Here is a 24,386-nt window from a genome sequence, read left to right as displayed (position 1 = left end):
GACCAACCTTGTGGTAGCCAAATCTGTAATATATATATATATATATATATAGATTATGTATATGATAATAGATTCATTATATACAATATATGTGTAATTAAGTTTACATGCTTTTTACCAGTTCCTTGAAGTTTTATTTATGCTCACAACTACATAGTATTAATCATCGATTTAAACAAATTTCAGACGGTCTTTTTTCATCCTCAGCTACATCATAGCTCTAAAAATGGAAACTTAAATAAGCATACAATAATACATTTTATTGCAAATGTTAGCAGAAAGCATTATCAAAATAGGCACATCAACTGTAAATGAAAACTTCATCACAAATATTGAATCTCTGTTATTTTGTAAATCATTTTTGTAGAACTTAGTGTATTGTTACATACTATACTCTTTTATTTGTCTTATGAAGTGATATATCAAAATCATATCATTTCAGTGGAAATTGCTTTGATTTAGTTTTATCCGTCAGTTAAGAACTGAAATATATTGACTCTTAAATTCAGCAACGTACCAACCAATTATCATGCAATTGATTCGAATCCATGAACAATATTTCCCAGCAATACACATTGTACACTGTTTTCCCCCTGTACTGTTAAACTAACATATTGTAACATAAATTAACATATTGAAATCTCTCACTTTTACATACCGTGTATACTTACAAGATTAGCACAGTACATTTTCTGTTGAATTGAGCAGAGGTACACAATAGATGAGGGGTATAGGTTATCCAAAAAGAATGTATTGAGAAAAAAACAAACAAACAAACTTCAGATCTTCTTCACACTACCGCATGAGACGGAATGACTTTTTTTTTTTTTGTTCTCTTCTCTCTTAACTCTACTCTCAGGATAAATTGTTGTGCTAAATTATACAAGTATGTCTTGTACAAACTAATCGCGTCATGCCAATAATCAACGCGTGGAAAGTTAGTTTTCATTTTGACGGGAAGGTGCATTGATTATATTCTGATGATCACTTGATACAGTAACATAAAAAACACTTATCATCATTAAAATGCAATAAGATTAGCTGAACCCGCCTATGTAGATTGCTTTTCTGCTTGTGCTTGTTGAATCTTCAGCAGTCTCTTCCATTTTGTTATCTTGTCTTCACCGTCACAAGACGGATATTTCCTGGAAAAAAATATAGTATTACATATATATCAGAGAAACCTCAACAAACATAATTATTTAAGGAAAAATTACAGAAATATTTACCTAATTTTCCAGAATACTTTAGTTCTTATTACTTTATCTTCAAAGGGTATCGTTGCATAATAATATCTAAAAATTATTAAAGGCACAAAGGGTCGTCTCCTGTATGTGCGCCGAACGTTGCCATTGACACAATGACATTTTTATGACCGAAAATTCTAAACCTGCATCATATTTTACCGTTATATGATAGTACCACTACAGTAACAGGTTTGGACAATTAGATATGGTATGAGTATATTTGCCTGCAACTAATCGTTAAGAAATTTCAGATGCCCCATGATTTAAATGCAAATTCATTTCTGAAGTTTTGTGAGAAATGAAACATAGACGGCAAAAAATATCTTGGCAATGTATTAATCGTTGTAGTGCAACACCAGGAACCACTTTACAATTGCACCAAAACCTAAGTCCCCAGATCTTAGAGATACCAAAACGGTTTTGATTTCTAGGAAACAGAAACTAAGGATTTCTTGCGTTTAATTGAATAGCACTTAGTCTCCTTACTTGTCAAGGAACCAAATACCAAAGACTGCCGCAGATATGAGGAGCACGAATAGTAGGAAGATGACGAACCAATTTCTCTCCGACCAAGTCTGCAATGTCGAACGAACATTTTGTTAAAACAGGAGTTATTGCTTGGGGAAAAAAAATCAAACAAACCTCCCCTTCACCAACCAGAATGATAGCCATACTCGGTCAGATTGTGACTGTGAGAAGTATCTGTACAATCCTCCTGCAGTGGTCGGTCTAGAGTTGTGGTTTGGGAGAAATATTATATCATCATATCTTAATTCGCCATTATTAATGTCAGCGTTAGAATTTATCAAATTCCTATATCCGAACTACTGATATATTGTTCCGAGCAACTCAATTTTTATGGTGCATGAGAAGATGGAATGGGAATCTTTCCTGAAGAATTCGATCTGAGTTGTTAAGAAACTCATAAAGCAGACAACTCCAAGAGGTCAATAACAGTGATTAATATGTTAAGCACAGTTAACTTATTATCTAGGTCGTTCCCTTCATGTTGTGAGTGTCAAAGCGCTTTACAACGTATTATGAATCTTGTCGCTGAAATGAGAGTGTTCGAGTATGCTGCCATTGCCAGACACACACACCATGTGAGCACTTCCCACATTAATGTTTAGCTTCTTAAAGGACAAGGTCAACTTCATTAACATAAGGGTTGAGAGAATGCAGCAATATTAGTAGAACACATCAGTGAAAGTTTGAGGAAAATTGGACAATCGATGCAAAAGTTCTGAATTTTTAAAATTTTTGTGTTGGAACCGCTGGATGAGGAGACTACTAAGGCTTGTGATGTCATATGAGTACAACAGTATAAAGAAAATGTATAGAAAATTCAACATATTTTCATTTTTTCGCGTATTAAAAGAGCACCTGACTTGCCTCTTACCTAAAGGCAATGGGAATAATATTACCCATAACATATGTCAGTAACGAGTCACAGGAATGTGTATTTTTTTTCAAAAGATGAAATTTTGTGAAATTCTCCTTGTATTATTTAGTGGTCGTATGCGGCAGGTGGCCGCTAAGATAGGTTTGACTGTATTTCCTCGACGTTTACTGCAAGGGCTATCGTGATTATATATTTTTTTCTTTTTTTTATTAGGACCCAGCATTATGGTTTATAAGCGGAGTGACAGCCGGGAGTAGGGCGAGGGAGGGGTGTAACATGTAACAAGCATCCCATTCTTTCTGGCGAAGCTTTAAAGGTAGGCAAGATGACCTTACCTTGTCTCTCCTTGTCAGTTCGACCACCACAGGGGTATCGACGTACACCTTGTAAGGGCTGAGTATGGCATTCTTTTTCGTCTCCGACATTGAAGCCAGCGCCTCTTTGACCGCTTCCTCTTTCAACGTCGAGTTTAGGATGCTCGTGTTGAATGCAATTATTGTGAATGGGAGGCTGCGTATCAGAATATTATAAGCATATCATAATCACACACAGACACAGATTTCATGTACTCTGAAACTCATCTAACAGGGTGAAAGTGGAATGGGTTCAAAGGCATGTTACGTTCATATCACCAAGCTTCATAAAGCGGGGCTATCGCATATCAATTATTGTGATTTTCTTGAGAAACTTGGCAATAATTAGACTACCTGTGAACATTGAGGGTCCACTGGTTGCATATTGTCGTGATTCAGAATTTAGGAATGCATGTCATATGAATACTAAAAACCATAAATGACAGGATAAGTGGAAGAAATTGATTTGTGTTCAACATGACTAATGTGATCAGCAGCTATGTTATCTATGAATGCCGTTTCATCGTTGGCGCTGTACCGATGAAATCCTGTGGGGCCCATGAAAAAGTCTACGGGGAAACTAGCATCTCGTTAAGAATGATGATGAGTAAAGGTTGGTGCAAGCTGTTTGACATTTTCTTGGAACGTGAATATGAACACTGATATGTTTGTAATGAAAGCAAAAGGAAGAAAGTCAATCTATACCCTGTTATGGTTGAAGACTCGTTGGCTGAGTAGATTATGTCGATTTCAATAAGGGAACTAGAATCCTTCCCTGTCGCTATGAAGATTAGTTCAGCCAGACGTTTCTGCAGACCGGGAAGACTTGGATCAATGTGATTTTCCAGAGAAATCTCCGATACACTGTTTACTGTAAGTGGAGAAAAGGCAAAGAAAGGGAAGTAAGTGAGGGCTTTTGAAGTAACGAGCCATTATCATTCATCAATTGACTATGCAGGACACACGAAAGCGGAGCTGTTTGTTATGTGATAGAATAAAACGCCTTACACAATTTGGAAACGTAAATTCCATCTATACTGAAAATGTGCAAGTGCATGTTTTGATGAGTACGGATGATTTATTATCCGCCACGAACGGCTTTATATGAGTATGCTAGCACTATTGATTTACGATTCCAAAAGCGTTACAGACTGTGAGAACAAAGATTGTCAAGACTCCTCTTGTCTTTGCCGTTGTGTTTTGCATTCAACTTCATTTAAATTCACAAGAATTGCTCTTTCTCGTTGTGTGTGTGTGTGTTGGGGGGGGGGGGGTGGGGGAGGGAGGGATATTAAATTCTCTGTCTATGGGAGAGGCGTAAACAGACTTGCATACAAACTCTGTTGCAACCAACGTTTTTCAGACGATGCTATGATAAGTACACTGAATTGAGGACTTTGAAAATGAGGTACGAGTATTTTCTCACCGAGAGGTATTTCGCAGAGTTCTCCGATGAATCCGGAAGGACAGATACATCTAATAGGTGAGAAAAAAAGCACGAAACGACACGATCCAACATAATTATTAGAAGGACGCATATCTTTCAGCTACTAAACCATAATATTCCTGATCCCTGCATTACTCCTTACATATCCAAACGAGCCACTATATCCTAAGGTACACGGTTTTCCTCATTATTTCTGCCATACCATACCATACAGCTGTACCATACCTAATCTTAACTCACAGATTTATCTGTACTACATTTTCATTCATTCAGATCAAACTTAAGCATCTGGGAATATTTTTGAACCAAGAGAAGATATCATAATCAGTTAGCATCGCCATGACATCAGATGTTGTAAGGTACTTCACTGACGAAACTTATAAAGCCAGAAAATTTGCAACCTATTGCTTGTAAAATTTGTAACGCTATTGGAAGTGAACCAATTTAGCATTTGTTGAAACCCCGTTTGGTTCGACATGATCTTCGTCCCAATGATGGAAGTCAAAATTCTGCCCTCACCTTTCGGTTGATTTTGTTTTCAAGATATACAGAGTCTATTTCATCATCACATAATGCTGTTAAATGTAAAAGTTGAGAGGGAGGCGCCGGGCGTTGATGGCAATGATGAGTTGGTCATGTGCTTCTTTGCTTTAAAGAACATGGGCTGGACATAATTTGTCTTGCATTGTTACTTTCGACTATGCCATCGTCTATGTCTTTTACTTTGGAAAGGAAAACTGGAGGATAACCTGATATCTTCTATTGACTTATACTGTATAGTGTTTGATCTCAAATTGTTTGGAAAAATATGTATTTAGTCTTGCCAGAAAACCCTTTTCTATGAACGAATTTACTAGTTCTGAATTCTGGTAATGAACCTACGGCATGAACTCTTGAAGCGGAGACTTTCGAATTTTTGAAAAAAAAAAAAGTTCTCACTTCTTTCCGCTTTGCTTCCTTTCACACGTTGCTCCGTTCTGGCATGGCATCGCTGTGCATGGGTCCTCGGTTGTGGTAGGTGGTGGAAGTGTTGTCGGAGCGATGTCCGTGCATTCGAAGGTTCCGAATACGTTCTTGCAGTATGGAGCGCTCACAGGACAAGGCTCGTACATGATGCTGCATTCATCGATGTCTTCGTCACAGAACATCCCTGTGAACCCCTCCGCGCAGATGCAGGAATACCCGTTTACCGCATCCCTGCAATCGGCGCCATTCTTGCACTTGTTCTGGATGCATTCATCCACGTTCTCCTCACAATGTTTTCCTCTGAACCCAGCGCGGCAGTAACAGAAGAAATTATCAATGCCGTCGATGCAACGGCCATTGTTCAGACACGTCTGTTGACTACACTCGTTCACATTGATTTCGCAGTGGGGACCGTCGTATCCAGCCTTACACTGGCACCGGTAGCCGTTAAGGCGGTTTATGCATTCCCCATCGTTCAGACACGGGTTACTAATGCACTCATTGACCTCTGTCTCGCAGTGTCTTCCTCGGTACCCGTCAACGCAGTCACATCGGAAGGCGTTGATCATATCAACGCATGTGGACAACCCGATGCAAGGGTTGGAAGCACACTCATTGATGTTCGTCTCGCAGTGGGTACCTTCGAAACCCAACAGACAAACGCAACTATATTCATTGATGCCGTCAACGCAGCTTGCCCGGTTGAGGCACGGGTTGCTGGCACATTCGTCTACGTTGACATCGCAGAATCTTCCTTTAAACCCTGGCGCGCAAACACATCGGAATTCGTCGATTCCGTCAATGCAAGTGGCACCATTCTTGCAGGCTCCTGCGGAACATTCATTGATATTGATTTCGCAGTTTTTGCCCCCGTATCCGGCTGGGCACAAGCAGGTGTAGCTATGAACCCCATCCCGACAAACACCTCCGTTTGTGCAAGGGCGAGATCTGCATTCATTTATGTTGATCTCACACTGGCTACCAGTGAATCCTTGGATACAGAAACAGGTATATCGGTTGATACCATCCAGACACATCCCGTTCACACAAGGGTTGCTGGCACATTCGTCGTTGTTAATTTGACAGCGATGCCCCCGAAATCCTGGCCGACATCGGCAGAAGAATCCATTAACAGCATCAATACACCTTCCTCCATTCATGCAGGGTTCTGTCGAACACTCATTTGCATTGACTTCACAGTGCTGACCTGTAAATCCAGCCCTACACTTGCAGAAATACCCATTAATCTGGTCAATACACGTACCTCGGTTCTGACAGGGACTGCTCGCACACTCGTCCCGGTTGGTTTCACAATGGACTCCGTCGAATCCCACCAAGCACTGGCAAGAATAACCATTCACCAAATTTTGGCAACGTGCGCCATTCTTGCATGGGTCACTGCGACATTCGTCGAACTCGCTTTCACAGTTTCGACCGAAGAAACCAGGTCTGCACTGACAGACATAGCCATTGACACCATCGATGCATTCGCCTCCGTTCTGACATGGTCCACTCATGCATTCGTTCGTGTTTACTAGACATGTTGTACCTGTAAAACCAGCCACGCATTCACAGTGGAAGCCATCTACAGTATCAATACACGTGCCGTTGTTGAAACATGGCAAACTCTCGCATTCGTCAATGTTGATTTCGCATCTGAATCCTCCGAAGCCCAAGGGGCATCTACACTTAAAACCGTCAACTTCGTCTAGACACTCTCCACCGTTGCCACAGGGGTTGCTGGAACACTCATTTACCTCGATTTGACAGTCCTTACCAATGTATCCACTAATGCATTGACACTGGTAATGGTTTACCATATCGACACAGATCCCATCATTCTGGCATGGGTTACTGCTACATTCGTTGATGTTTTCCTCGCAGTGCAGCCCTCTAAAACCACGCCTGCAGTGGCAAATATATCCCGCGACTGAATCAATGCACCGAGCATCATTTTCACACGGATTGCTCTGGCATTCGTCGATGTTTTCTGTGCAGTTCACTCCGCCGAATCCGTGCATACACCTACATACGTACGATGCCACTCGGTCGTAACAGGTACCTCCGTTCTTGCAGGGTCTGTACACCTGACATTCATCGATCTCGTGCTGGCAGTGGGTGCCGAAGTACCCCGGTCGACAGTCGCAGGTGTAGCCATTGACCTGGTCACGGCATCGGGCCCCGTTCATGCACGGAGAGGAAGAACAGTCGTCGACGTTGAGGTGGCAAAACCGACCGGTATAGCCCGTCGAGCATGTACACGTGAAGGTCGCGTAACCGTCAACACACCTACCACCATGTTGACAGGTCACATCTCTGCAGTCATCTGGGTTCAAGTCACAGTTTGCTCCTGAGATGAGAAGACAAGGAGACTAGATTACCAAATGGCCAATGCTGTTTGCCTCTCTTTGGAAAATGACATCAAGTTTTGGAGTAAATAAAAAATGAGAATGATTATTCTTGATGTTTACTTTGCTGTCCTCTCAAGAAGTTGCATTTTATTCAAGGCGAGACTCAAACTTTGATATACGAGGGATTTCATAATTGCATGAGTACTTTATCCTAGTTTTATCACATAATATATGTAAAATTATACGGTCTTAGAGTCTTAGCAAATGTAGGGACCAATTCAACAGATGTTGCTGAAAGTATGTACAATTTCATTCGTAATTAAGCAGGTCACATTGTACACTTCATTTGATATATTGTAGACTTGAATCACTTGGGATCTTACCGAAAGTTCCGTCGACGCAGTCACAGCGATACTCGTTCTCCATGTCAATACACGAACCACCATTCATACACGGGTCCGAAACGCACTCATTAATGTTCTGGGTTTAACGAAATAAAGAAGAGAGAGAGGGAGAGAGAGAGTAATGCGTACATGAGCATGTTGTATGTTGTCTTCTTGTTCTCTTCATTAAAGGGGATGGCTAGTAACTGATCAGTGGGAATCAGTGGGAATGCTGGGGGATGATTGTTCCAATCCTTGTGGGATTCATTTAAGAGTACATTATAATATATCTAATATTGTGTGAAAATCATTTGCTTCAGAATGGTCTCATATTCAAGTAATGTGCAGTTTAATGTTTTCAGGTTAGCATGCTTGTGCAGTGACGGGGCGATTAAACTGCACATTTATACTTGAATATGAGACCGTTCTGAAGCAAATAAATTTCACACAACAATAGATATATAATGTACTCTTGAATGAATCCCACAAGGATTGGAACAATCATCCCCAGCATTCCCACTGATTCCCACTGATCAGTTACTAGACATCCCCTTTAATGTATTTCTTGTATTTTTTTTAATAATTATGAACACTACCTCAGTTGAGACATATCTTTATGCCTTGTTTGAAATGAAATAGAATGAAGATGAGATGAATGAGATGATGAATAAATGGATGATGAAGCTCAAAAATCCGTGGGGAGGATCTCACATGGAGAGATGAAACTAGGTCTTATCGCTTTTTATCTTTAGGAAAGAAATTAAAAAGACTCTTCTTAACAAAGGTAAGTCTGTCGTCGCCCTCCGTATTTTCTTTCACTCTCTGCAGATATTGATTGCTAGGCATTGCAGACACAGTTCAGAATTCATGAAACGCAGAATCTTAGCAGCGATTTCATATCCCAAGTCGGCACTAGTTGGATGTGTTTTGGTATTTCATTGACCATTCGTTTAGGATTATTTTTGTGTTTCCAATTTTTTTTTATTTTCAATGTACTTCTACTTCGCTACGTCACAGACTGATGTCTGCTAAATGCGTCTTCTGTCACGATAGAACGTCTCACACGACGTTCCCTCCCCAGTGCTCATGAAAGACAGATTAATATTGACATCAGTTCCCACGTTTGCTGTTCTGAGACCTACCACATCACAAAGAGGCCCCTCCCAGCCCGGGAAACACTCCTTGGCCCCAGTCCAGGCGTGGCAGCTGTAGTGATCCAGCTCTCCCGGGTTGCAGTAGACGTCGCAGTTCTCGCCGTAGAAGCCATCCGAGCAGTACACCCGGATTTCGATTTTGGTTCTGTATAGAAATCATATTCATAAATGACAGTGTTGCCAAGCTGAGTACAATATATATATATATATATATATATATATATATATATATATATATATTGTATTCCATTTCATTTATAGGTATTCTATTCACACATTATCCTTCATACATTGTACGATAAAACGCCTTATTTCTGCTACTGCCAAGAATAAACCGTATCTTTTAAATTTGAACTGTATTCTGTTTTATTTAAAAACGTAACATATTGTACCAAAACAAAAAGAACACAAAAAAAAAAAATGTACAAGCATTCAATACATATGGCAATTATAAGTGAAACAATAAAACTACACAAAAGACTAAAGGTCTGTCACGGTAGTTCCAAACAAACGGAGCCCAATGCTGAGCCTTTTGCAAGTTTCGGATGACATATATGCATTCAATGAACAATTTTGTATTTCTTGTATTCATATACTCTTCAAGAACCCTTGCATACTCTGTTACAAGGGATGCATTTTAAAGGGTATAGATAACATCTTGGCGAATGTTTACTCAACTTACTCAGTAGTTCCTTCTCCTGTAAGTGTATATCTGTAGATAGGTGCTTCGAATAAGTTGGCCTCCGGTCGGATGACGAAATTCCTCGTGTAGAAGTCCACTTCGCTTCCTTCGTGCCCCAGATCAACATCCCACACTCCAACCTTCACACGAATGCCTCTCTGGACCCAAGAGCACAGAGTAAAAGTCATTATATATTAGAAGCTGCACTGCTTGTAATCAATTACTGTCAAATTAGCGTGATTTTAAGAAGGCGTCTCTTTGTAAAAATATGACACCAATGTCCGAGACCTTGAACATGACAGTTTGTATCTGCACATGGCCCGCGCGCTCTTAAAGGACGCAGACTTCATTCATTGATATTTTCATGTTGAGAAACAAGAGGCATAACACTACAAGAAATACGAGAAGAAATAAACAAACAAACAAAGACACAATATCTTCAGCATTTACAATGGTCTGCCTTGCATGTTTATAATGCAAAGTGATATTCAGTTACTTCAAATAGTAACTTAAACACATGAAATTAATGACTTATGTGGGAATGTTCACACTAGAGTTAATTATATTTATTTCTCGATGCCAGAACTTTTTTAATGGAGGAGACGGAGGTGCCACAATCATAACGGATCTAGACACGAACGTATTAAAATGTGGTAGATGTCACTTTTTTAAATAACAAAACAATTACTGAATGCTAAAAGACCTATTGCTGTCCTGGGGGAGACGCGAAGATTAGTGATAAGATTAGTATTTATCACCACACTTTGGAGCTAATATGATAGTGTAAATTGTCTTATCAAAAACATGAAACGAAGATTAAATTCATCTTGTATTTTCATCTCCTGGTGCAAGGCTAGGTTGTCTTCCCTTCTCATGTAACAAAACTTCAGAATGCTAGGGGAACGGCAAATTTTTCCCTCGTAATGGCCAACGAGGGTGACCAGAAATAATGATTTCTTTTTATAATGCCAGCTTGAATATTTACGGCTACTCCTCGATAGCACGTGCCCACGGTTAATTCTGTATTTTAATCCCGTCTCCCCCGACTGTCTATTCTCTTCATCTGTCGCTGATAGAGAAATCCGTCGTCTCTTTGGCTCACCTCCCACTCTCGGACCTTCACCAGCATCGGGTTGGGGATGTTTCCAGAGAGGATTTCCGGGAATGAAAAACTATCCTGATTGTCGAAAATGGGTCCTGTTCGCAAGCGGCCATACGGGCAGTTCGCGATGTCAACGCCGCTATAGAGAGATATACAGAGATGATAAATATGTGTGAGAGAGAAAGATCGTGATGAGAGTCCTTCGGAGGAGATGCAGGTGTCGCTGTTGTTACTTCTTTTCTATTCTCTTCTTAACAATGTTAATCCGTTTCAACTATTTGTATCGGAGTCTTGTTCTAATACAGTCACACTACTCCCAGAACACACAGTATACCTGTGTGATGCTACCACCCGACAGGAACCTATTAGGTGATTTTTTTTTTTTTGCGATTTTTTTTTTTAATCCCGAATCATTCATTAACGTCCTTTCTGCTTCTTCTTCTTTCTTTCTTTTATTTTTTATTTTTTTTTTTGTAAATGGTTCAAGATAAAGCTATGAGATTCAAGAAACATCAGAACCCTAAATAGTGCAACTTTACTGCATGCTGGAATTACGTCTTGAATATGAGGCACTTGTAAAAACACAGGTAATATGCTCTTACGAAACTGCTTAGAAACCATATATATGATTCCGCGACTTCACTAGCTTCTTCAGTCAGAGAGCATATTGAGTTATGATCCTGTTCGATACTTGGTAGGTGTTACATGATCATTTACCCTGAGAAGTGTTTCTTTCCATCTCCCTTGTTCACATCATACCGTGAAAATCCCAATTCTGAATAATTATCTGTAGGCTACTTTGGTGAAGTAGTTTTCCTAGATGTAAAAACATACTTGTGGCTGAAAGATCATTATCATTTTCGGAGCTGTTTCGCAATGCTTTTGGAATCATTTATCAGGTTCCTTACAGAAATGCTAAAGTCTTCAATGTTTAAACATAAAGTCCGTTTTTTTTTTCCACAGGTCATTGAGTGCCAGTATGTCACACAACAGAATTTTGTAGCTTCATCGCTCCTAGTACAGTTAATTTTCTCTTATTCTTATTCTCATAATGCACTTGTACGAGAGAGGCGACGATGGCCATGGGCACTGATTAGCATTGTGATTGTTATTGTTTACATCATTATATTACTATTTGTACCACTACAATCTATGATCATCACCATTATCAGTATGTCCCTGTGATGTTCAACTTCAGTAACCAACATCGCTTTAATCCTTACTTCAAAGATTAAAGTTTTGTGCTGGACGTGGACGTAAAATTGAGTGCAATTTGTGCCGGATTGAGGACCAGAAGTAGGATGGCAAACGTAAGAAATCTGCGTATATCGCACAATTCACCCAGTGCAAAGTGCGTCACCACATCAATATTAGGCCTATACAACATTCGAAGAATCTAGTTGTGGCAAGTAGCAAAGCTCCATGGAGATGAATTGTCTACTATTAAAGAGGAAATCCACCCCAAAAACAAATTAACTTCAGAAGAAAAAGAAAAATATTTCCTACAGAACGATTCAAAACTGACAAAAATTGGATAAGAAATAAGGGAGATATGACCTTTTGAAATTTCATCTTAAAAAAAAAAACTTCATCAGTACTTATGGATATTCAAATAAGCAAGTTGACGATGTCATGCGCTCACAATTTCTTATTCATTTCATATACAAAATTGTCAAAATCTCGTATTTCAGCCCTATATAGAACTTCCATTCAAATCACTCAAAATAAAAAAAGAACAAATACATTGCATAAACTCTGATATATCATGGTACGGAAACATGCTCTTACTTGTATTAGTTAAAAATAACAATAATTCCGAATTTCACAATTATTTTATAACATATACATGAAAGATTATTAGGGTATCTCTTTCTTTTGAAGTATATTTTTGGGGATGGATTTCCTCTTTAAAGCGCTTTCGAACCGAAGGGTGTTCCATCTCTCGTTCCCTTTACAGGGAACCCTATCGGCTTGATCAGTTGGTCGAATTGGCATGACACGCCCTCGTCTGTCTTCACATCAGTGGCGGCTGATGCCCCCGCCCCCCCCCCCCCCAAAAAAAAAAAGAAAGAGAGAAAGTTCCAGGTTATCACGTACCGTATATTAAGCCACCTAGGCCCATAGCCCTACGAGCGATGTGCATTAGCGTTTGAACTTTGGTGTGCCATATATAGGTTGTTTCTCAGAAGGTTTTTGTGAGATAAAATCATTAAGTATTTTTGAGATCGCCGCTTGTAGGCATGAATGCGATGCAGGAGCATGACATGCGTTTTTTGCCGCTGGACGAGAACGCTGCTCTCTAGCCTTCGTTTTGTCCTCTTCGTTACATCCAATTCTAAAACTCACAGGAGTCAGATAATCATAACCAGACAACGGTTACTGGGACTGCTGAAAATCAACAATAAATGATAGATGAATATTAGCGGCCTCTTATAAAGCGCTGAAGTCCGACAAAAAAGAAATGATGCTCATGGGGCAGTTATGTAAACAACATGATCTATACATTGTACAACCATGGAAAAATTGAATACAATAACTTGTTGGAACAACCAATATCTATGTGTGAAAAAAGCATCGCCAAAACTGATTATCTTGATAATTATATCGACTTACGGGGTGTTACAAGAAAGTTGCAATCAATTGCAACTCCCTAGAATCAATCGCAAATCCTGCAATTGATCTGTCTATTGCAAAATTTGCAATAGATATTTGCAATTGACTGTAACTCAACTTTCTTGCAACACTCCCTTAGATGTAATTTGAGATAATCTTGAACGATAAGGCCCTAAATGACGGTACAATACTATCTACCAACAATAAACATTGCGGTGTAAAACACCAACACTCGAGAATAAAACGGTACATGTATTACAAAGTTATACTGCTTGATATTATTCTTGGGGCCAAAAAATGAAGGGTTGCCTTGGTGATAGCTCCTAATTCTGACATCTCCCTTTTCTTACCGTCCGGGAGGCCCGAAGCAAACGTCGAATCGGTTGTCGCATCTGTCAGTGCAGGGCTGGTCGGGCGCGTTGTCGCAGCATTGGCCGTCGAGGAGCCGACTGAGTTCGTTGAGGTAGTTGACCAGTCGGAAGGACACGGTGACCTCCGAACGAGAGTACAGGACACCCTGATGGCGGTGAGATGAGAGAGGGCAGAAATTTATAATGGTAGATAATATGAGGTCATCCCACTAGACCGACACCTACGAGTCATACAGCCCACGAGTTCGACATTGAAAACAGGTCCATGAGTTATACAGCTCACGAGTCACACAGCCCATGGGTTCGACACTAGACAAAAGCCCATGAGTTCGACACTAGGTAAAAACAGCCCACGAGTTCGACAGATACAACACGGGGCTTAATGTGTCGGTCTCGTGGGCCTTGTTAGCTTAGTGTCGAACTCATGGGCTGCATGACTCGTTGACATGAGCTGTATAACTCATGGACCTGTTTTCAATGCCGAACTCGTGGGCTGTATGTTTGGTAGTGATCTCGATTCATGATTAATGCATGTATAGGGATTATGATAAAACTCCCAATCAAAACAAAATTGCCAATTTTCCGGTATTGCTTTAGTGCGTTCAGAGAAAAATAACAACCACAACAAACCATTCGTGTAGACGTTTATGTATAACAAAAGAAAAACATTAACTCAATGAAAGGCGAGTCTGTAAATAAACCTTTAAATACTGCATGTACAATTGTGTCTACATCGATTATTGCGGTAGTGGTATACATGTATAGTGTCTCCATGTCTTGTGTTCCGTAAGATTGAATGGAGATTGAATATGAGCCAAGAAAGGGAGATAAGGTCAAAGAACGTGCATTACGTTTTTCTTGGAGTCACAAGTGCAGAAGGTGTCATATTACGATATAATAAAACACTGAGATAATTTTACACTATAGACGACACTCATATTTATGATTAAGCACTTTGAAAGAACTCGGGTGCGACACGCGGTGAAAACAACATACACATAATACCACTTATTGCATTACACGTAGTGGGGAGAAACAATTAATAGAAACGAATTATGCGTGATTAGCAAGTCCCTGGTTTAGACAAGCATGTTCATGTCGAGTTTGTTGTGTTGTCTTGAAGAGCATAAAAAAGTGTATGTTCTTCCTGTTGACATCAGAATGACCCGCTTGATAAGTCTCTTCTGGTTTCTGTACTATTTATGTACTGGCTATCAATCTCTTTTCACCTAATCTACGTCTCAGCACATGCTCTTATCGGAACGCATCTTATCGATTTTTTGTTTTGTTTTGTCGGAAGGTACGATCAACAAATCATTCACTTCGATGCACGTCAAGAGGCCCTCAAAATGACAGATGTAACAATCCGTCCCTTGATTTTGTGCTAATGACAATGTAGGCCCTGTATCGTATCAATCATGTCGTAGTCCATGTTGCTGATGACAGCTCTGCATTCGTCAAGCAGCTCCTTTGTCGTGTTTGCGTTGGCGTGACGTGTAGGGTGCATATTGTCACGTGACTCCCAACTATCGGGTGATGATGATGAACTGGACGAGAGTCGTTTCGTTTCCTCCATCGTATGTTATGATTCACCTTTTACTGGTCAAAGATACCAAAGTAACTAAAAATGATAATAGTAATTATCATTTTTGATAGGTATCGAATTCTTTGTTTGCATTAGACAGATTGTATGATGGATGTTGTTGGTGTGTTTGTGTGTAGATTATGTGCGCATGTCTCAATGTAGAGGTTATTTGCGCCAGTGTTTGATGTGTGTATGTTTATTTGTGTAAGAATAGAAAATAGCAAAGTAGTGTTTTTCTTTGTATTTCTTTCTACCTCATATCAAAAGTTTTGTGCGTTTTCCAATAGTTCTAGCAGAATTTACGCGACAATGAGACGTTGTACTCATTCAGTTTGGTGGCATTGCAACCTTCTGAAATGTTGTGACAAGGTTCGAGGAACCGCTATTCATTTCAGGATCTGTCATGCCAGCGAGCCATTAACCCGTTGTGTGCCAGGGACTTTGGGCAGTGTGTACGCTACAACACTATTGGGTTTTCTGTGCTAATCAGCACTTAAAGCACACAAAGGGGTTAAAGGGACTGTACAGTACTGGTTGAGGTGGGGAGTCATGTTTTGAACATTCCTAAGAGAGATAACGAGAAACCTCTTATGAAATATGAAAGAGCATGTAATTTTAAGAAAAATTCAATGTTTCTTTGATGAAAATTGGTTTTCAAATGGGCGAGATATCCCCCCAAAAAAGTGATAATAATAAAAGGCAACAGGTCACGCCTTTTTTTAGGATCTCTTTTTTTCACCTTGTTTTTGGATATCTCGGTCATTTCAAAACCGATTTTCATCAAATAAACTTTAGATACCCCTTAGAATTGCATGCTCTTTGACATCTCTTAGAGTGGTTTCTGAATATCTCGCCAAACGTCAAAAGCTAAATCCTCACCTCGACCAGAACTGTACACACTCTTTAAGTTGCAACTAATAGGAGGAAGCCACAGATCGTCTTGAATGACCACGATGACCGGTCAACTGGTCAAGGAGCAATCCCCTGACAACTCCAGGAGATGATTGCAGTCGTTGACTGGCGGTTGCTATAGAAACAGCCAGGAAACAACCAATCAGCTGTGCACCATTTTATGTCGTTGCTGTGGCAACACTCGTTATTTCGATTTATCAATGCTTGAAAAGATCTTCATAAATCAAAACTGGCCCTTGGATTCCACAGAAGCCGCCCAGTCTTACAGTGCAGTGTTTACGCGTGTATATCTATGATAAAACGGGTGCGATGTTCACGCATCAAATGTATTATTTCATAGTCAAATACAGTAGTCATGATGTATAGTCTTGGGTATGCATGAGCTGTTCGTAAAAAAAAAAAAAAAAAAAAAAAAATGGATGACAAGCTGTAGTCTTGCGTGGCAAGGAAGCTCACTATTCATCGAGAGTTGCTGCCCAAACACTGCATTGCAGGAAGAAAGGGACTCCTGGTGTCATCTTGTGTGATTAAAATAAAATTCAAAGTTGGTTTGTTTTGCACATGAAGGTACAAACATTCCCATCATTATGACGGTATAGCTACCCCATTTTACTGTGAGATAATCCACTGAAATTACTATCGGGCCACCCAATTTTTCTTTGGGAGGCCCGATTGAGCAGCAAAAAATCAAAATGAATTTTTATATTTCTTTTTCATTTCGGGCCACCAAAATTTCATATTCAAAGATTGTTGTGGCCCGATTGAGTGGCTAGAATGAGCCACCAGAGGAAAAAAAAAAACAGTTATTGTAGAGCCCTGGATAATGTAAAAGCCTTTTTGACTCTACCAACTGTACCCTGGTATGTATACTTTTTCGACCGAACCAACTCTCCCCTGACATGCCAAGGAAATATAACTCTCAGATAATGCAGAGCTGACGTGTGGCTGCAAAAATAGACCGACATTATGATTACCGGCATTACCTTGCATAAACATTTCTCAAACCATCAAATATGATGTAGTTCAAGATAAGTAATATCCTGATTTTACTGAGATCATATCTATTCAGTGTTAGATACTGAGACGAACACTTAGGAATCCCCCCCCTCTCAAAAAAAAAAAAAGCCGCCCAAACAACAACAACAACAGCAGCAGCAGAAGCAGCAGCAGCAGCAGCAGCAGCAGCAACATGAGGAGGTAACAATTTTAATGACACTGAAAATAAGAAATAAGTTAAGAATTAACTTAGGTTCCTCATTCCTTACGTTTGAAAAAATAACTATGTGAACGACTTTCCTCTTCTTTGTTACATCAGTGTGGCGATTCTCCACTAGAGTACACTTTCTTGTATAGTTGAATTTGCAAGGTGGGATTTCTTGGTTTGTGTGAAAGCTAGAACATAAAAAAAGTTCTCAGAAGGGCTCAAAATTCATATTCCACCATTGTTGGAACTTGCTTGCAAAATAATATCAAAAGGCTCTCCCAAGAAACTTGTCTCGTTGAGGCGATTTGCCAGGATCGTGAGTTGTTTTGGAGTATTTTGAGATTTAAAAAAAAGTAAATAGTTTCGATCGTAGTACACTTTTACTCCTGAAGCGTGATGGTCGTATAATCATGTAATTGTGCGCGACCAGTAGTACTCAATCCCATGCAGCTATCAAGTTGTTGCATGGGATTCACTCTCACGCGATGGATGAAGTGCCGTAAGTTTATAGCCCGATATAGATCACGTAGCAACTAAAATCGGGTACTAGTATTCTACGAGACCGCAATACTTCCGGAAATCCGGCTTATCTTTTGGTGATATTTTGCATTTTCGTCGTTAGCCAACTGAAATCGTGTTATCACAGCGTTACTTCACACATTTCAGATGCGTGGGGTCTCCATTTTAAAGCAAAATTCAACGGTTTCTGCAGGCGCATGAGAACTACGATTTAAAAAAATGGAGGAAGGGGCAAGAAAGCGCATCATTGAAAGGAGACAATTCTAAGAGGAGTACTCATTGAACGAAAGACTCGAACGTCACACTGACAGTCAACCATCATCGAACCAATGGATTATACATTTCAGGCATTGGTAATGAGTTCCATAGGAACATCAGATCAAGGCCGCTGATAAGCTAATTGAGCCCATACATGATTTTCGCCATCAAGTTCATCCCAATTTCAGTTCGTTTTTTCCCTCGTCAGCGACAGACGTGACAGTGATTCAACCAAACCCAAGTTCTCATCCAGTTAAAAGAGTTAAAAGGCTCCTTACGCCCATTTCCTTCGAGAGTACACGTCGCGTTGCAACTTGTGCTGGCGAGCCTAACCTTTGGATCTTGGCAAGAGTGCACACGGTCGTGTGGTCGCTCGAAGAAAACACCCCTTTAAAATGTTCCTCCTTCAGACGGAGGTGTTTTACTACTCCCAATGCGCTCTATAGCACGCCTGCATTAATTTTTCCAAGTGGTCAATGCTACCCTCACATTGCAATGCCGAATCATACTGAAATGAAATCTAATGATTATAATAAAACTGAACGAACAGAACAGTAGACTATTTCCATTGAAAGCCGGACTCAAATTCTGAAAGAAAGTATCAAAATGTTCCAAGCAACGGATTATTGTCAAAACCACATGATGCAAATTAGAAGATGATACTGTATCGAAACTTTGCATCTCAATTACGTCTGCGACTGGTATGTACACAAAAGTGTTATAGAAATCATGCTTTAATTGATGGTGTATAATTTATAGCAATTACAAATCCTCTCCCTTCAAAGTTATAATTGCAAAGGTAGTACTATACGATAGTAACTTGATGCAAGAGACACTGCTTGTTCATTTTCCTTTCATAAAAAAAAGAAGAAGATAAAATAGGAAGATTAGAGTAGAGGTGAATGGGAGACGCTTGTAAGACAATAAAATCATCGCCTTCATTCAAAATTTGAATTTTTATGATTATGTGGAAACTACCGATATTCATCTTTTACGAAAACATGTGAAACTTGACTTTCTCATGTTATATTCGACGCCAATATGGATAGCTTCCACATTTGTTTTGGTTTTACCCCAATGAATAAAGTTACTTTGCGGTGAGATTTGGCCAGAAATTGCTTTAATGCTGACAAAACTTAAAACGTGATACCAATAGCCATGATATTTATTTCATCAACACACGGTTGACGTTCGTTTTGTGCTTGTTAGCATGTTGCTTGCTTGTTCAATTGTTTAATCTTTATTCTCTAAAATCATTATCATTATAACTATAAAATGTATCATCATTATTATGGGGGGGGGGGGGGGGGGAGTGGGGTGGGTTTCATGGACTGGTCACCCCTGTGCGCTCCGGGATACAAAAGCGTATGTTAATGCTTGTTATCAGTTTGTGTTCACGAGGAAGAGTATGTGTAGTTGTTGGGAGTGGTTTGTCATACTGGTGCTGCTGATGTAATCTTAAAAGTTGTAACGAGTGTGGAAGAATTGTGATACAATGTGCTTGTAGGCCTATACGTCACATTTAATAAGACATGATAGGTGAATGTGCTTAGGAATCCGCATAAGTTGAGGGACACAATTTCCTCGAGTTAAGCAAAAAGCTATGATTAATTTTCGGACTTTCTCCAGGGATGGTTCGGTTGTTCAAGTGACAGTTTCAAAGTAATGAATGATCCCTTAAGAACGCCCATTTGCTTTATTAGAACGTACTAGGTCATTCCCATCAAACCGTCTGTCACAGGTGCAGTGTTTCCATGGCGATATGATCAGAAGACTGCAGGGAGCACCCAGTAACCGGGTCCAGTGATGAGTAAGGACAGGCTTTATTTGAAGTCTAGACCAATCAAATTTTCAGGCCGAAGTCGGGCTGGGATTTTTCAACTATACCCAAGGAAAGTGTCTCTCGTCTCGACTAGCATGGGACGTGGGGGTTACTCACGATCGTGATTAGATTATGAGAATTTAATAAACACCCCAGCAATCGGCTGAGCTATAGTTGTGTGCTGCTCTTCACTGCCAAGTGCCTAACACAGGAGGAATAAATACACATACACACGCAGACGCACACACACACACACACACACACACACACACACACACACACACACACCTGCAAACCAACACGTATACCATACACCCCTTCTTTTTCTATCTCTTTCCCAAAAGATAAATCCTTGGGAGATGTAAAGAACTGGGAACATAATGTCATAAGAAATTCCAAACATCAAGACAGAGCGCAATGACGTTGTGAAAAATATGAATGACTAATACTTTCTTAATTCCACAGGCAAGTCAATATTCCAACTGCTGGATGACTGTACAGTGAATGCGAAAACTGGACCTCATCTTGGCTGCGAGGAAAAGCACAGACGACCACAGATGAAACGAAACAATACCCGATCCACGGAACTCTGCGTTTTACATCCTGTTAGACGACGTTCATCCCGGTCGAAACAGTATGCGTGACACTGTAATAACCTAACCGTATAGTGTCGTCACCATCTACGTGGAGGTGCTTATGGTAAAACTATTGCACACCTGACCGTGAAACTCCCCTAACAGCGAAATGGATTGTTTTTTTTTGTTTTTTTTTTGTTTTTTTAATTCCTCAAAGTTGTCGACATTGCAACTTGTGATTTACAGTATGGAAATTGATCAGTGAAACATGAAAAGGATTGCGCTGATGAAGGAAAAAATTTGCTGAACACTGGTTGCATGCGTCACGTTCAGTTATTATTCTAATGATCACTCCAGGGGAGCATAAATGAGCGGACGAGTTTGCTCTTGGTCAATCTGACAAAATGCTTCATGAAATGTCCCCCGCCCCCGTGAAACATACGAAGGATTGAACTAAAGGAAAGGATATTTGCTGAATACTATATAGTTGCACATCGCGTTCAATTATTCATTCTAATGATTAGGACCTATACTCTAGATAACAAGATTGTACTCCCTTTGGCGACCTTTAGCAGCATCGAAATGGACAGCTAAAATTGTTCATGATTCGTAGAGACAAGCTTTTTAATGAAGCCACACTAATTATATATCAGAGAGTAATTTATTGCCTTTTTACAGAATTTGCTGATATTATTGAAGCAATCCTGGTCATGAAAATTGGCAAGGCTTCAGATGTATGGAAACCCTTCATCCAATTATGATATAGACGCAGAGAGATTAACACGCCGGCCAACAGGCATGCACGAAAAATATTGTGCTGCGTCAGTTTTGCCGAAGAAGCAGACGAACTGTCCTTAGACATCAATTAGACCTAAGCTACAACGATTGCCATCTCCTAGTTTTCGTCATTCTCACTCATAGAGTGGAAAAAGAGCTAATTGAAAAATAAAACCTAACTATGGCATGGCAAACAAATAAAATGTAATAATAATCACAGAGAACATGTCTGACTGCTATCATCAATGTTCATAATCTGCATGGGTCGAAGATAACTTCCCTATAGGGCCTATTGTGCTGTGAGCACAGATATTAAAGCACGGAGAGTGATTCTATAAATATGGCACTGCGATCAAAGCCGATTCGTCATCAAGTGAGCGGAAAAGATAAGAGAACCGTGGGTAATGAATTAGCGCGAGATGCATTGCCTCTTTCATCGAAATTTCACAAATAGACACTAAATACGCTGTAGATCATAAAATTCAGTCAGATATCCTCTGGTACAACAGCTATATCGCTGTGTGAGATTGATTCGTTCTCTCAAAGGAAGACAAACTCAAACAAATAAGAAAAAACAACAAATTAATACTCTAACAAAACATACAAGAAAAATACTTGAAATCGTTTTCATATATCTGGTCATTCTTGTGGAAAACAAAAATTCAAAAGCAACAAGAGCTGTAACACGCTCAGCAAATTTGAGTCTGTAGTTAAAAGATTATAATATACAGATATATACAGATGTCTGTGATTCTGTGCTCTCCATTGATCTCATAGCAACGACCAAGGCCATGCAGTAGCCTTAACGTCTTCAACACTATTTCACATCTGTCATTCTTGTGGAAATGAATAATTTAAAAACAACAAAAGCAGTAACGTGCTCAGCTAAACTTGAGTCTGAGGATAGCTATAAATATATACATTAAAAGGTTATAAACAGATATCTGAGATTTTGCACTCTCCACTGATCTCATAGCAATGACCAAAGACAATGCATTGTATCCCGGTCTTTAATATTACTTAGATGAAGTCCATTTCACACTCCCAGTGTGACGGATGATGTAATATGTAAAAGTGTCTCTGCTTTGCATTGGCCAATCAAACCATTATGTCATTTGTGTGTGTGTGTGTGTGTGTGTGTGTGTAAGGTTTCTGTCGATGGACGAGGAACAGAATACAATGAAATCATATACTTATGGTTCTTGGCGCATTGGCTTGGCTCTATTGTCTAAGCTTAGCCATCACTCCACCGCCCTTAATTCTTTCTTTGCTATCACTGACATTGTCATGCAGGGTAAGAACGAATGTTGTATATCATGTCACGAGAGCGCAGACTTATGCAAGTCCACGCCTCTCCCCTCTCTCTACATACACACGCACGCGCGCGCGCGCACACACACACACACACACACACACCTGTTCAAAGGTTACAACGTTTTCATATAAACTTTAAACTGTATTCATTTCATTATCAAATTTAATTTCTCATGAAAAAAAGAAAGCACACCAAAAATCCGTATGTCCACTTGGAGGACGCATTATGTTTCATTAACTTTGATATAATACTCCAATAGAAAAACTGAGAAGGAAGAGTTTTACACCTGGAGGTTAGTTACCATCACTATAGAATCAAACAAAATGCGAAACTATTGAAGCGGATATTCATAAGATACGCTGAAACACCTGTACGAAAGAAGAAATGATGTCTAATTGAATTTAAGCCAGTTGGACCGCATCCGTAATCTGCCCATCAGTGGTTAATTTTAAGGTTAGTCCCCAATTGCCGCTTTCTGACGAACAGCTAGGAGCAGTTCCTCTTATAGCTTCATGCTATGAGAATAATGAGCGTGTAAAAGTAATCCAACGAGTGTACGCTCCGCGGTAATAAGGGCAAGATTGGAGAGCAAACGAAGAGACTAGGAGAGTTAACGTTTCAAGGCTAAAGAGCAGAAGATTCTCACTATTTTGATTGACAGCAGAATGAAAATTGTCCTTGCCCGTTGCCATAGAGATTTTTTTTTTTTTTTTTTTTGGTGGAAATCCCCGCATATCTGGCATATGATTAATTTGTGGCATTACCGGTTCCCGATCCGGTTCCCGATCCGATTCCCGTTCCCGTAAGCAGTGGTTTAAACATCAAGCCTAATCCTAGGAAATCTCTTGAAAAGATGTAATAAGACTTCCCTTCCCTCTAACGGAATCCTTACGTACACCATGACTGTATTCCCGTGTAAGTTGAAGGGTGACACGACATTTGCTCCTGCGACAATATTGTTCCGGTCTTATTTTCTCCAAGGACTTAGGGTTAGGGCTAGGGTTATGATAGGGTTTTAGGTTTAGTTTGATGTGAGGGTTAGGATTAGGGTTAGGGTTACGTTAGTGGTTGGAATTTATGTTTGTCTTGGCGTGCAGATATTTCATGGGAGCAATATTCTTGTTTCAGGAGCAAATGTCATGGAACCGTGTTGAGGAGCATAAGATAGACTGTCATCAGTTTGCTGAATTCGAAGGGAATATAAATCATAAAAAGAACGAAGTTAGAACGTTTCAGTGAAATCTCTCGAAATTTGTGGTAACACTTCCGTTTTTTACTCCGCTGCATCTTGAGATATACAACCATTATTTTCTTAATAAAACGGATGCAGAAAAAACTATCTAAAACT

General features: G+C 39.8%; 2 protein-coding genes across 3 annotated transcripts in view; one reads left to right on the top strand and one right to left on the bottom strand.

The window, feature by feature from the left end:
* LOC140237740 (F-box/LRR-repeat protein 15-like) overlaps positions 1-24,386 on the top strand; it is an 81,013-nt gene that overhangs the window by 7,732 nt on the left and 48,895 nt on the right. The gene's annotated exons all lie outside the window — the stretch shown is intronic.
* Positions 1,052-24,386, bottom strand: part of LOC140238227 (uncharacterized) — a 38,734-nt gene continuing 15,399 nt past the window's right edge. Inside the window, exons 2-12 of the mRNA XM_072318163.1 lie at positions 14,051-14,217; positions 11,088-11,226; positions 9,986-10,143; positions 9,292-9,448; positions 8,150-8,246; positions 5,389-7,765; positions 4,429-4,478; positions 3,708-3,873; positions 2,985-3,159; positions 1,734-1,822; positions 1,052-1,145 (exon numbers count right to left, since the gene is read on the bottom strand). Coding sequence (XP_072174264.1) covers positions 1,052-1,145; positions 1,734-1,822; positions 2,985-3,159; positions 3,708-3,873; positions 4,429-4,478; positions 5,389-7,765; positions 8,150-8,246; positions 9,292-9,448; positions 9,986-10,143; positions 11,088-11,226; positions 14,051-14,217 — 3,669 coding nt within the window. The remainder of the gene's footprint in view (positions 1,146-1,733; positions 1,823-2,984; positions 3,160-3,707; positions 3,874-4,428; positions 4,479-5,388; positions 7,766-8,149; positions 8,247-9,291; positions 9,449-9,985; positions 10,144-11,087; positions 11,227-14,050; positions 14,218-24,386) is intronic.

The sequence above is a fragment of the Diadema setosum genome, chromosome 14, assembly GCF_964275005.1.
Source record: "Diadema setosum chromosome 14, eeDiaSeto1, whole genome shotgun sequence".
Classification (NCBI taxonomy): Eukaryota; Metazoa; Echinodermata; class Echinoidea; order Diadematoida; family Diadematidae; genus Diadema; species Diadema setosum.
The sequence above is the reverse complement of the archived record's forward strand: the minus strand, read 5'-3'. Positions and strand labels throughout refer to the sequence as shown.